Source organism: Hermetia illucens, chromosome 4 (genome assembly GCF_905115235.1).
Source record: "Hermetia illucens chromosome 4, iHerIll2.2.curated.20191125, whole genome shotgun sequence".
NCBI lineage: Eukaryota > Metazoa > Arthropoda > Insecta > Diptera > Stratiomyidae > Hermetia > Hermetia illucens.
Window position 1 is genome coordinate 113,362,888 of NC_051852.1, and position 15,357 is coordinate 113,378,244.

The 15,357-nt window shown below is 40.7% G+C and overlaps 1 protein-coding gene across 1 annotated transcript; it reads right to left on the bottom strand.

Moving 5' to 3' along the window:
* Positions 1-1,795: 1,795 nt before the first annotated feature.
* On the bottom strand, positions 1,796-10,075 carry LOC119654830 (MD-2-related lipid-recognition protein-like). Its single transcript, XM_038060397.1, has 4 exons — positions 9,871-10,075; positions 2,394-2,510; positions 2,054-2,220; positions 1,796-1,995 (listed from the first exon to the last, which is right to left on the bottom strand). The coding sequence occupies exons 1-4, from the start codon at positions 9,956-9,958 to the stop codon at positions 1,906-1,908; spliced, it is 462 nt and encodes a 153-aa protein (XP_037916325.1). The 5' UTR covers positions 9,959-10,075; the 3' UTR covers positions 1,796-1,905.
* Positions 10,076-15,357: the final 5,282 nt, after the last annotated feature.

The window sequence follows — 15,357 nt, forward strand, 5'->3', positions numbered from 1 at the left end:
GGAACGTTTCTCAGCGCTGCTCCAGAGAGGCCTTGAAATGGATATCGAAGTAGCGTTCGATAACAGATCGTATACAGAGATACGACATGCCCTAATCCGGAAGGGAGTGGTCTTCTGGATGGACAGAATATTAGAGAGTGGACGGCAGGTACAAAATTCATTGTCATGAACACTACTCAAAGTTGTCCACAAGGTGGGGTATTATCACTAGTAATGTGGAGGATGGTTGTTGATGAACTCCTAGGAGAGCTAACAAAAACTGGAATGCAGGTCCAGGGTTACGCTGATGATATTATTTTAATCTGTAGGGGCTAATATGAGGATAACCTACGTGACATAATCCAAACCGGACAGCGAATTACTAACGCCTGCTGTGGGAAGACGGGGCTGCCATTCAATCCAGGCAAAGGCTATATAGTACCATTCACTAGGAAGCACAAGCTTGATGATATGAGAGTCATTAGATTATATACCATGGAAATGAAACCAGCAACAGAGGTCAAATATTTGGGTATCACACAAGACCAAAAACTACTCTGGAAGACATATATTGGAAAATATGTCGGAAAGCGACAAGAGCTCTACTCTCTCTCTGCATGTCCATTGCAGGGAAAAAATGGGGATAAAACTACGAAAATGCTGCACTTGATATACACTGCAAAAGTAAGGCTAATGATTATCTATGGGACTGTAATCTGAGCAGACAGAACTGAACTCAGCGCAACAATCAGTGAACTTTGAAGAGTAACTTACGTGTATATCAGTGGGGTAATGAGAACTCGCACAACGGCATCCCTAGCGATCCTTCTGGGATTAACTCCTCTTCATGTACACGTACAGATGCAGACAGGGAGTGCGATCTTCAGAATTTTCGGGAGTACCAGTGAGTCGGGGAACTACCCAAATCGAAGGAAAATTGATTCCTGACTGTACCTGTTTCTTCATTTTCGTGGACCAATCAGATGTCCTCCTGAATTTTGGCTGGACAAATCCTTCACCTTAGCTCCTTGGTAGCCCTCGGTGTAATTTCCGCTAGGTTGCTAGGCAGCGCTGATAATGGTAAGAATCATGATTGAGCATCCTCTCTCCTTTCCGGGGCGTCACATTCGGTGGCCAATATCATGGCTAGCTACAAAAGCAACAGTATCTGATGAACTGTGCTCTCTTGTATCAATCTCTCTATTCCCTCACTCGAGAGTCAAGTATTACAGTCATACAGTCCTTGTGTCGGATAGGGTTGTCAATTATTCTCTCAAATCTCAACAATTTGGGACTTATTGTAGTGTGGCAGTTAAACAGATAACACAGTTCATCTTCGTCCACATTCCATATCGTTTTGCGGCAGAACGCCCGTAACCCTGTTCTACAAGACGGGTTTGCGATCCATACAATACCGTCAAGATTTCTGTAGGTTTTACTAATGCTGTCAATTTTAATTCCAGGCAATTTACATGTTTCCTGCTAATTTTTTCTTTCATGTTATATCCTTTTGGTCATTGTGGCACTACTTGCAAATATACAATTACAGTTCCGGCGTCTATTTGAAGCATTTCTTAGTATCCGCTTTCGTAGATATCAGGCAACCCATTCAAAGCGGACTAAGCCTGATATTTTTTTAAAGTTACGAAACTGCAGCTAACAATATATGAAGATATTCAGGGAATGCTGGGATCCACAAATAATAGAAGGAACAATTCCCCATTGCTTCATTTTGTTAACTCTATAAGTCTGCGCTTAATTATAATTTACCTCAATTCCCTTTGGAGTATTTAAGAATAATAGTGCGCCCAAATAATAGATAAAAATACTTTGATTTTATGTTCATATATAATCTTATTTGTAAAGTTTGAGAATAGACATGACTTTTGCTCGTTTTAATAATAACTTATTCAGACCAATAGCTGCCTATCTTGTAAGCTTTATTTTTGTAATGAAACAGCATTGTTGTTGTTCAGGGTTAGTTCCAGTAATCCTCCATTTGATGTCATATGCCCCCTACAAAAAATAGATATTTAAAATTAAAGAATCGTTAATAGTTAAAGTGCTTCCTTACCGATGGGAATTTCCTTGAAATTGGTAAAGTGAAATCATATGACCTCTTTTCGCCTTTTACAATAGGGCATGAAGTGAACTTGCAGGCATCAGTTTCCATTCCAACTAACGGAAGATCGATGTCACTCGCCCAAAATACTCGTCCTTCTACTGTTGGTGAATCAAAGTCTGCAAATGGAAAAGGATATGTAGTTACTACCTTCACTCAGTTTTCCAGCGGGAAAATAAATGGTTGACGATTAACATCAGTAATACAACTCAAATCGGGGGTACTCATTAAAATTTTCAATATTACAACTTTCAAATAATTCATTTCACCAAAACAACAGAAATCGAGTTACCTGGTACGAAATCAAAATGAATTTCAGCTGAACGTCCTCTCCTGAATTTGCATGCTTCTCCAGTTGCGGCCTCGGGGCATGGACTTATCCGCACTTCGTTGATTTTACAGCTTCCAACTGTAACAACAGTAAAAATGTAAAAAAATTTAGTTTGAATAATGACAATCATGCATTGGGGGTTGGAGCTTAAGAATACATTCAAAGTCTCCCGTGTTTGTCGTAAGAGGCGACTAAAAGGGATAGAAATTTGTGGGCTAGAAACCTGGTAATTTTGAAACTTCATTGCTACCGAAACATCAACCACGCCTCGGATAGGGATTGACCTCGCGGTAATGACCTATAGCTATTGAGAACGGCCTATGGTTGGCTTCTGGAGGTCCTTACGCTCCTGGATAACAGTAGCGAGGGTGTTCAGAATCCGCGCTTTTTCCAACTTGAGCAGGAATTCCAGCGATATAAACTGAACATCGTGGGTCTAATCGAAGTAAAATGGCGGGAGTGTGGAGAGTACTCCTCTCCCTGTGGGTGGGATCTGACAGCACCTTGCTCGGGCATATGATGGGGAAACCCGGTCTTCACGACCGAAACGGTAATAGTAGGAGGTTCATGGATTTCTGCAACTTCCACCGCTTCGACTTTGGTGGCAAATTGTTTGAGCACAGATCATGCCATAAGGTCAGCTGGGTCTCAACTGATCGACGCCGTACGAGTAATCAAATGGAACATTTCGCGAAAAGAACCACCATCAGATGGTCGTTTGCGTGTTGCTTCTAAGTTCAACAGCTTTCTCGCGGATCGAGCAGCAGATCTACTGAGTAATGTGCCTGAGAATATTGATGAACATTGGGCCATCAAAAATGCTATTTTCTTGGGTGCTACAAGGGTTATCGCTCACATCCAGAACGGGCAGGATCTAGATGACTGTGAAATCGTGAAAAAATATTAATGATAGGAAGGGGTTGAAGGCTCTACTGTCCGCTGCGAGCGAAATCCCGAGAAGTTCAGTGTAGAGTGCGCTGTGACAAAAGAAAATTTTCAATTGTGCTGGTCAGGGAAGCGGAAGATGCAAAGGGAAATCATATATATATTGTTTGGTGTGTAATAAAAAATATTGATGAATGTGAAGGAGGCTTTAAGCAGACAAGTGAGCTTAGATATCTTAAGGAAAACAGAGGCTGCAACTACTTGTATGTAGAGAGTATAGCGCCGATGCTTCTCAGAATTTTGTTGACCGGTGAGGTTATAAAACTATAGATAGAGATATAATTTATGCAGAATTATGTTTGAGTTTGGAATACCATCAAAATTTTTGCGACTCGCGAAGATAGAGTGCTAAGTCAACATCAAGATCGGAAAGTTTTGATATAAAGAAACGGTTGAAAAAAGGTGACAGTTTTTTGCTATTTAATCTAGAATGGAAAGAGAGGAATATGTCATATATGTGCATTGAAAGGTAAAGTCCAAGGAAAACAAGTTAGAGGAGTATCACGCAAAAGTCTAGAGAACTCAATTAGCGTGGAGAGTATATCGCTTTTGAGCTGGCCCAAATGAGAAAAAAATCTTTCCATTTTCCTTTAACTAGTCAGGCGGGAATTTATTGGCAATAGTAGTACTTTATTAGGTTCCTCCTGGATAATAATGGAAGAAAGCTTAGTCAAAGCAACAAGCGAATTCGAAGTTAAAATGTGGCTACTATGCCGGTGTCTGGATGGCTCAAGTGGTTAAAGCGCTGAACTGTCTTAGTGGAAGGTCGTGGTTCAAATCTCACTGGTGGCAGAGAGTTATGTTATCGTCACTGGATATCGAATACCAGTCGACCCAGCTGAGAATGAGTACCTGAATCAAATCGGGGTAATAATCTCATGCGAGCGCAATTCCGACCGCATTGCTTACTACAGTGTACTATAATGTACCATTATTGTACTGATTGAATCGGTCGAATAGACTTCAAAGCTAATATGGATTGTTGCGCCAACGATTATTATTACTATGATTGCTATGCCAAAGGTTGAGTGGTCACAGTGGTTAAAATCTGATCATTAATGCAGAACTTTGGGTGCCAGGAATTTCTTAGTTCCGATTATCCTTGTTGCTGCAAAAGAAGCTCTACCAAAATTTGCTAATTTTCGTCCTATTGCCAAAGTCTTGCCGCTTATGAAAACAAGACGATCACGGCCTGAACGATGGGGTGACTCTAAAGTTCTCGACGGAACATCGTGGATTGTTCAGGATAGCTTGGCGTACAAAATAATCACAAATGAATCTCTGGTCGTTGTTGAGCTGTAGACTGGAAGACACAATTTAATAGCGCGGAGTTTTTTTTTATTATTTATTTTGTCGACATGTTATATGCAGTTTTCTTAAAAAACGTGCATGAATTAGAGAATCTTATAAATAAGCGTACAGTTTTGTAAGGCAATCACTCAGCCTTATCAATCGTCCGATAATAGTCGATAGGTGCTCATATCTCCCCTTCCGGAATATCCACACCATTTCATGGTATGTTCACAACATAATCTACTTTTAAAGTATGCGGAAAAAAAGTAATTTGCTGAAAGTACGACGATAGAAAGCTCCCTGTCGTTCTGGCGGCATCGGTGTCCCCACAAAGATTTTCGGTTGCCGGCACTTTTTGTTTGCGGATTGAGGTATCCTAGCAGCGTCCGATGAGTTGCCCCTGCCCTGGTAAGAAACCGTAAAGCCCTCTTCGCTTTTTATTTTTTAGAAGTTCAAATTTCTTCCTACTCTTCCCCTCTCAGAGTGGACTTGGCAGTGAATGGTTGGTTTGTTGCTTCTGGCTCGATCAATGTGGATCGAGAACCTTGGCGAACCAGTGTGTCAGCTTCCTCATAACTAGCTATGTTTGGGTGGCCTAGCATCCACATCAGGAATGTTTCGTTCATTCGCGCAAGTTTCAGCAGCACTTGATGACAACTCTACATCAACTGGTTTGCTATGTAGTTTCCATTTCGTGCCTATAATGTTGCCCGACTGCCGGAATAGATACGAATGGTACGACCCCTCCATTAAGGTCACAAACATTCTTCTGCCGCTAGTGAAATGTCATATATGACGGTCTAGAATATGGTCGTCACTTTTCCGAGAGGTCGAGCCACTTCCATAAATTGATTTTCCGAGGACACCCCTGGGTCCTATTCATCTTCCATGACTGATCCGTGAGTGAAGATTATTAAGTTTGTAATCCGAAAAAACTCATGGCCATTTATCGACCATTCTGCTCTTTGGTGATTACGACGCAGTATGTCTTTTCAAAGACAAATCTGGAAACCATATGATCGGAGGGCACCGTCACTATCTGATTTTTAAAATAATAAAAACTAGTTTTTCCTATTCGCTATTGTTGAATTATATTTTGCAAATTCCGATATTTCGGGAACCACTTGTTCCCTTCATCAGTGCTAACAAGTCCTTGGAACAAGTGGTTCCCGAAATATCGGGATCTGGAAAATATAAATCAACACTAGCGAATAGGAAAAACAGTACTGCTTTCAAGTACGACAGATCTATGTGGCTTTCTGAGAACTTACATTTTTCGTGGCTGCGTGTTTCAGAATCGGTAACAACGCAGGGACACGTGGGACGAAAACAGGTAGACAGGTTAAATAGATGGTATGAAAGGAGAATGACTCCTAGTCGTATGTTAAGAGAGTAAAGATGAGATCCCAGATGATGCTCGTTTGGGATGAATTCCCAGTTAGCTTTCAGGTAGTTGCACTTGAGAGGTTTGCACGCAACATTTGAATTGATACGAGCGTTTTGCACAACGAATTCAAGAGCGGGATCCAGGCGCATCAGGAGCGCTTTCATCGCTTTTCGGTAAGTTGATACACAAGTATTTCACAGTCACAACTGCTTAGTTTAATTTAGTAATGGCATAAATTACCAACAGCTGATCTCTTTTAAAATTTGCAAAAGAAAAATAACGAACTAAGTCTGAGACAATCTTTGAGGGAAGCTGCTTTTTAAGTGCACCGGAAAAAAAGTGAAACATTTTAGTGGATCTTAAAAGAGTCACAGCAGAGTACAAGGGTGACCAAGTTAAGATTGGTTGAACGATAATCTTGTTGACCCTTTTGCAGAGAAATAAATTTCAATCTTGATTAAAATGCGTAATTAGCAACTGGGAAGAACCACCCGAGACGTACAAACTGCTTTCATCCAGATCGAGCAGGCGGCGCGAGATCTTGGGCTGCACATCAATGAAGGCAAAACAAAATATATGGTGGCAACGTCAGCACCAAAAACCAACCGACCAACAACATCAAACCGCACTGGTCAAATACGAAGAAGAATAAGGATAGGAGAATACAACTTTGAGACCGTTGACAATTTCTCCTATCTAGGGTCGAAAATCACAACCGATAACAGCTACGATGATGAAATCCGCGCACGGTTGTTGTCAGCCAACAGAGCCTATTTCAGCTTACAAAAACTATTCCGCTCGAAACGTCTCACCATAGGGTCAAAACTCTTACTCTACAAGACTATGATCTTGCCAGTCCTCATGTATTCCTCGGAAACTTGGGTTCTTAGCAAGAAAAATTGCGAACTCTTGGCCGCGTTCGAGAGAAGAATCCTCCGAAGAATTTTTGGCCCCCTACATGAGTGGACGATTCCATAGCCTACACAATGACGAAATCTATGAGCGATACCATGACCGTCCGGTTGTGGATAAAATCCGGCTCAATTGGTTACGGTGGGCGGGCCACTTAATCCGTATGGATGAGGATGATCCCACCCGAAAAATCTATAAGGGCAATATCTATGACAGAAAAAAAAGACGAGGCAGATCCTACCTAAGATGGAGCGATGGCGTAGGCCAGAACGCCAGACAGCTTTTAGGGATATCGAATTGGTGGACCTCGGCGCAAAACCGGGGTGTCTGGAGTTCCTTATTAAGGCAGGCCTAGACCGGATACCGGTTGTTGCGATGTTGATGATGAATTAACAACTTAACAACCTACATTTCTGTGAAACATTTCACTCAGAGGAATGAGAAAATGTCAAACTACAGTGCAATGCCAGCGAATTATGAACACTGCTGATTTCCAAGCATTTTTTGATACACATCTGATTTTTATTGTTTGTCCACTACTGTACTACCTGCTGACATTAGAAAAGTACCGTTATGTTTTGCTTTACGCTGGCCGCAAACGTAAAATCGCGCAGAGAACAGACCGGATTGCGGTCGGAAAATTGTTGGGGAACCGCAATGTAACTTCTCAGAAATTCCAAACAAATTTGGAGACTAATGCAGTCGAACAATAAAGCATCGAGGAGCTGAAACTGGTCAGAAGCCATATCATCCCACAAAAAGATCAGAATTCATATGAGACAATGAAAGGAGGTCCGATTGAATTTGGTAAGGCAGTACAAAATAATCACTGCTGCTGACTGGGGGTAGGACTTGAATAAAAAATAATTTAATGATATTTGCTATTGCAAAAAGTAACTGCGGTTAATTTTGGTTGTCTAGTTCCAGGTTGGTGATGAATCCACTTTGAAGACATTGACAGACTAGGACGACGAGGATCAAGTCCACCGTTCCTGCGTTAAAGAAACTATTAAACACTCCCATTCAATGATGGTTTAGGGAGTGGTAGTGAACAAAAGTCCGGAACCAATGCTCTTTGTGGAAAGTAACAAAAGCCAACAACAATATTTAAGTCTTAAACAAAGCTTTTGTGTGATTTAAACAGCGAATGGAAGCCAACAGAGATTAACTAATTATGCTCATAATATATGGGAAATGTTTGTGGGAGCAATAATTATGGTAAAATAAGAGGTCGCCAGTATATGGAATCGGTGGACCTCAGCGCAAAACCGGGAAATTTAAAGTTTCTTAATAAGGCAGTTTTAGATAGGGCACCGGCTGTTACGCGGTCGATCAAGTTGAAGAATGTTAAATATAGTAGAATGTAGAATGTAGTAGAAGATCAACCAGTATACACATTTAAATATTTAGAAGTGAATTATGACATAAACATTTCATAAAATTGCCGAAAAAATGTCAAATATTGTAGAATGGCGACTGTTGCCAAAAATATCAAGAGTTATAGAACAGCCGTTGCACAAGCATGATGGAAACAATGAGGACCTTTGCAACACTTTTAACTATTTCCAATCTACCCATTGGTATTGTGAAGTCGAAGACAACTAACCACCCACATAGACTAGGCTAAAATGGAGTTCAATGCTCCATTGAAATTTGAATGAACCGCCATGGACCCTTCTTTTTCTTTAGCCTTTGTCCCGTTCAGAAGCGTGGTTGGCTCGTCGTGATCGGTGGTGCCATCTTGTTTAACAAAGGCCTCATCTGGATGTAGTAGTGAGGGATTCAAATCACCATTCATCGTATCAGGCCACCTTCTTCGATGTTCCGACCAATTTTGGTGAGTGAATTCTCGAATTCTCTCCCATACCGATTCCTGGATATTCGCATTTCTGATATAATCAAGGCTTGTCACGACACTACTCCCGTGCAACATCTTCGCTTCCATTCCCGCAAGACGCTGGGGATTGTCCTTTATTTTTAAATTTGAGACGTTCGTTGATACGTCGATCACAAAGAACGCCAGTTGTGGGCCATTCAGCAGTAACGATGTTTAGATATCTGATTGGCTGATATCCTTCTTACCCTCCCACTGTCAATGGTTGCTTTGATAATCTTCACAATTTTCTGAATCAAAATGCACATATATATATTCTGAAATAGAAATCAAATCTTTCATGTTGCTACATATGAACTGTTGAAAGAATCTGGCGGTTTGTCCATCATTGCCCATAAAGCCTTGGGGTATACTGGTCCAACACAATTTGAAATAAGAAATAACGTTGATGCACGAATTAACTAGTTAGGAAGGCAAGAACTGATAAGTTATGCCATGAGAAAAGACAGCACATCGGCGTTGGCATAAAATCCGATCACCCCATAAATCCGATAAGAAGGTGGCTCGAAACTTATGTGGCATTCATGTCAATAAAAGAATAAAGTTCGTTTAGTTAAAATGGAAGATATTTAATATGAATGTCACTACATTCTAGTTTGAAGTTCTGTTCGCGGGCAATGGACGAGTAGTGAGAATACAACAATCTCAATCAGCTCCGTTACATGAAAGCTCGCAAGTATATTTCCATATTTCTAAGATACTTATTCATTCATAGTAGTATTACGATATCCGGGAGAGCCATTGGGTAAGGTTGTGGATATCCAGTTAAGTTCAAGGAACGGGGAAACTCCCAGAGAACAAAGTCCTGGAGATAATTTCCGAAAGAAAGCGGCAACACTATTTCTTATATTGGTGTTTATTTCATTAGAAATATTATGTCACTGAAGTTTTTGTTCATTTAAGTGCAGTCGTACTCAATTAAATGTTTGTATGTGGCACTGACTTTTTTCGACTTAGATGGAATTATTTCATTAAAATATAAACGGAAGCAACTTAAAGATATTTACCCGTATTTGGACAGTTACTGAATTGCACTACATCGCTAACCACCGCACCGAACAGTGCACATATTGCAAAGACGCCTAATACTTTCATTATGAAAACTATCTATTATCCTCTTTCACTAGAACTGGAAAACACCACCAAGAGCAGATCAGTTCAGAACATTTGCACTAATCGATTGTGCGCACTGACTAAGACTGGCTTCCTCTTGACTAAGATCTCGAGTTCAAACCTCGGATCATTGCCTGAGGGATTCCTACCCCCGCACTGAAACCATAGATTGCAGATAGGGTCGCCTTCCTTTATCATTCTTGGTTAGAAAAAAAAGTAAAAGTAATGACGCCAATGATAACTTAATCGTAATCTGGTAATAAATAGCCAGACTACTTAGCATAGTTGCATATTTCTTACATGGAATATTGTAGTTGAATACAGTGGAAGGTAGGCGCGTTTGGACAAAGTTGGCATAATGGCTTCACTCCAAGAGCTTCTATGGGTTTTGGGTGTTGACCGTATTGAAAAGAATATAAGTCAAGAGCTCACATTACAAAATGGCAGTGTATGCACATATCCAATGCCTCATTCGGCGGGTTGGAAATCCCTAGCAATTTTAAACGCTATCAAATTATCTGGTACAAGTAGCTACTGTCAGCAGATTATGTAAAACGAGTGGGTGGCAAGGCACATCACACACTCCCCGTTTTTCATAATTGGGGATACGATCCATGGATTAAGAAGAATGCAGCGGGAGATTTCAAGTACCAATGATAAGTTTGGGTCGCACGCGTGGTATTTGGTTTGAGTTATAAAAGAAAAGTAGAGCAGGCAAAGGTTAAGAGAGGAGAGTAACCTTCCGAGGAATTTGATCCTATTTTTGAGCAGGAAAATAAATATATGGTAAGCACGCAAATAGTAGCATCTGAAAACCGATAAGAAATGTGCTGCAGAGATATGTTCTTCCAATTGCAATGAGAAGGAACTGAGCTTCGGTATTTATTTTCATTCAGTTATTATCTGCAATTCTTCTTTCTCCGGATTTGCATGTCGGAAGACGGAAAAGTTTAGCACAGTCCAGCCTGAAGGTGATTTCCTTATCTTGAAGCAGCTTTTCGATCTGAAGCAGCAATACCGCTAAGAGTTTGACATTTGTGGGATTTTGCGTGACTCACATCAACCTCAACTGAAGCTATTATATCTCGAATTCAACAAATCGATACTACAGAAATATTGCCCATGATTTATAGGTATCAGTGGCTGCTCCGAGGAGGCCAGTTAGCGCTGAGCTGCGCCTCTTTGATGCTAAAAACTCCTAAGACCATGACAGCTGTAGGAAGAGCAAGGAAGTAGAGCCCATGAAATAGCATAGCTCCACACCCTGCATATAAGACAGTTTTGTAAGGTCTCTAAAGAATTATTTACTTAACCTGCTTGAGGGTTTCTCCCTTCTACCCACAGCTTCGGCAATGCATCTTATAGGGTATGCCGTGTCTGGTGATATGCCTTGCGCAGGTCGCTGTAATCCTGTATGTATTTGCATGCATTTGTTCCGAATTCTCTCGTTATCCGTTCTTGTTATACAAGACCAAATCCTCTTTAGCTTGACGCAAGTGGTGAGTCTGCGTCATCTGAAGTCAGCGCTTAGGGTCCAGATAGTGTCCCAACCATTGACATGCTTTCAATGTCGCCAGTCCTTCCACCTACAATATATTGACAAGTTCTGGGAGGCCGTATGACTCGGCCGCATTGTGTATATCAGAGACAAACCCCGCAACGGATCCACAGACTATCTTTGTTTCGTTGGTCAAGAATATTGTAAATCTTGGACTCCTATTAAGGTGGTCTTCTACAGTCAAGCGTCAATTTCAGGTCTATTTTTGGGAATTGATGGCAAAGCAACCACTGAAGATATTCTAATGATTTTTTCGTATTTAATTTGTACATGTTTTGACTTTTCAGAAATATTTTTGAAAGATACTTATCATTTTTCTTATGTCCTTGAAACGTCCTTACCATAGGCCTTGTCCAAAGGTCGTGGTGGACTTTATGGCACCTGAACGGTCATTTTATCTATCCGAAATCAAAACAAGTCGGAATACCGGAAGCTCGCGCTTCGGATATAAAGGTTTTGTGTTCATCTTATGTAAGAAATTTCAACGCACATTTTTCTATCCGTGTATAACTACAAATCCAACATACTCCTTCATATTTTTCCAAACTACGAGACATACGTACATATTACAGCCATAGATATTACGCTCACCCTAAACAAACAAACTGCCTATTTCCGAATACTGTACACATATAGGCACGTATATAAATTGATCGTACCCATATTTCCGATTTACTTCTTATATCTATTTGAATTAGGCACTACCCGCAAAGTTCATTAGCACGCATATATTATATACCTACATGCACACATGTCTGGCTGGCAAATAACTAAAAAAACTAAAACAAAATAATTCTCTGAGACCCAATTCATAAGAACTTATTTCGGTGTGGTATTGACATGATGACGTCATGCAGGTTGTAGAGTGCTCGAAATTCACAAAAAATTGTAAAGTTTTACCCCCTATAACTTTGTTAATAATAATTGGATTTTCTTCAAACTTGACCAAATTGTGCATTATATTCTTCATTACACGCATGCCAAATTTTGTACTTCTGGGATGAACATGAGGGGGGTGCCGGGTAAATTTCTAAAATGTGGAAATATACTATTATTAACTTTATTTGTGCAGATATCGGAACCGGATATATTTTGAGGCCTAGATTTAGTAGAGATGCACCACTGTGATTGTTTTCAGATTTTTCGGTTGGATAGGTTCTGAGAACGAGACCTGTTACACTTTTTGTGGGTCATTTTTTCAACCCTCACTCCCCTATGTTTCATCTAATATCAAACATTGAACCAGATTCGAAAAGTACTAATTAAGACCTTTCATTTGATACCCTACACGGCTACATTCTGTAAAAAAAAAATTGCACCCTCCGTTTACATGTATGGGGAGCCCCCCCTTAAACTTAACACAAGATGGCGCCACTTACTGCATGTAAAGGGATCACCAGATTATATACTCTCACCAATTTTCGTGACAATCGGTCTAGTCGTTTCCGAATAAATCGGGTGTGACAGACAGACAGACAGACAGACAGACAGACAGACAGACAGACAGACAGACAGACGGACAGACGGACAGACAGACACCGTCTCGATTCTAATAAGGTTTTGTTTCACACAAAACCTTAAAAATATATTTCTTATTAATAAGTGTTCTGTTGGTGGTGTCCCGAGCGGAATTTTTATTATTTTGAAATTTGGCAAAAATTTGCATCGTTTTATATGAAAATTGTATTTTTCACTATATTTAAAGCCTTTAGAGGCTGTAAAAATGGAAGAAATCAACATTTTCAAAAACTGGCTCGGGAAGTCATAGCTCACTGTTCGTCGGGCAATTGAAAAAAGAATTAATTTAATTCGATAAATATCTCTGGTAGAAGTGATGCCACAATTTTTAAAAAGTCAACTTTCGGAAAAACCCTTTTAAAGAAGTAATTCGCAACACGTAGATGACTTGTAAAATGGACAAGAATCCTTCATTGAAGATCATTACTACTAAATGGGTGGCAATTTCAACCACCCAAATGCAAATGTTTTGGAGCCAAAGTCCAAATACAGCTTTTGGGGGATTCGTTGCATCTTTCAAATAAATTATCAGAAGACCTGTACCTGTACAATCTGGGATCGATGGAAATTTTGTTATGTTGAAAACTTGTGAAAGTTCCTTGGGTCTCAACCTGACGCTACTTGATGGGCGGAGCGGTCGCATGCCACTAAGCGCTCGAAAAGACCGCAGGTGTTCATATTTCCCCTTCGAAATACCCATGAAGGAACGTGCTTTTTCACGAAATCCTTTTTAAAGCGTATTCTTAACATCATCTGTTTTCAAAATATGCGTAAGAAGTCGATTTTTTGAAACCAGTACAGCAGAATACCCTATTAAGTCTGGTTCTATTATATTTCTTGCTCAGCGCCTAACGTTACACAATAGAACCGTGCCTTACGGTGGGACGACCTAGAGAACCATCATGTATCCAGGAAACCCATCTCGGCGGAAGATTCCACTTCCTTACAAAGGCCCTCTTTGCCTTTGTTTCTATGTGCAGGCTCCAATTCAGCTTAGAATCCTGAATCATATCCACATGCTTTACATTGGAGGATATAACCAATCTTTACTCTTCTTTGGTAGAAATATCATCAGCTCAGTTTTGGTTCAACTTCTGCCGGGTGGGAGTTTGGAGCACACCTTTCTCAACGCTTCCCTAAAGTTTTTATTCCCTGACACCAATATCATCACCATCTTCACCCTGATCCTGTTCAATATGGGTGGAATTTCATCTATCGCTATTACTCAACCGTGCTAATTATCTCGTGAAGACCTGTGTCCGTGGATTCGTATTTGAGGTAGGCGTGTTGAGATTTGGAGAAGGGTGTCTTCTCCATGATCATCCTTAACTCCATGTCCAGGATGCGTTCTAGGTCTTCAACATGAATGAAGTGAGACTGATTGGTCGAAAGTTCTTCACGGACTCATGACCGCGTTTCCCCGCTTGCCCGCTTACGGTATGAAAACTACACGTGCGCGTCTCCAAGAGTGCGGTGCATATCCGCAAGATCTGCCACTCCTGTAAATCTCTAGAGATCACGGCACAACTATTGTTTGCTTTTTCTGGAGTAGGACTGGCATTGTGCCATCTGGGTTCGGAAATTTATGTGCGGAGAAGTTGTTTATAGCCCAGTCGGTTTTATCCTCGTTAATTACCGATTTGGTTACCTCACAAGACTAGGCCTGCATACTTTCCAAGTAAGACTCTTACCCACAGTCTTCCTTCCTGGCGAAGAAGGGCATACGTACCAGAAGCTTTAGTGTTTTCCGGACGTCAGAAGCCTTCAGATTTCTTTAGAAAGGTTGGACCCCAATGTTCATTGAACAGAATCTTAGTAGTAGAATCCCAGGTGCTTTCAATGTTCTGGTAGTTTACACAGGTGCTGGCAGCCTTCATGGTTGACTTGAATCATTCAGGCAGTCCTTTTACCGCTGTCAGTATTTGTGCATGTAGTCGATGATGAAGACCTCTTTGATCAGCTTACTGAGGTTGGACAGATCTTCATTTCACTACGTTGACAATGTCTGTCGTGCCAATGCTAGAGAATTGATTCTTGAGAACTCAATCAATTTTCTCCATTCGATCTTCTTTGGGTCTCTGAAAGGCTAGAAGACCTTTACAGAGATATTTAGCTTGAAGAGTATCCAACTGTGATGTGCGAAGGATATTTGGTCAGACACTCTTCAGTTCTCCACCCTGGAACTATCCTCCTACCAACCGAAATAGTTCTTCGACCTGGCAAGATGGTAGGTTGGTGTACAACCTCGATAGGTTTGTGTTGATAATAAATAAAGAGAGACTCGCCCCTTTCGTTGATTTCCGAA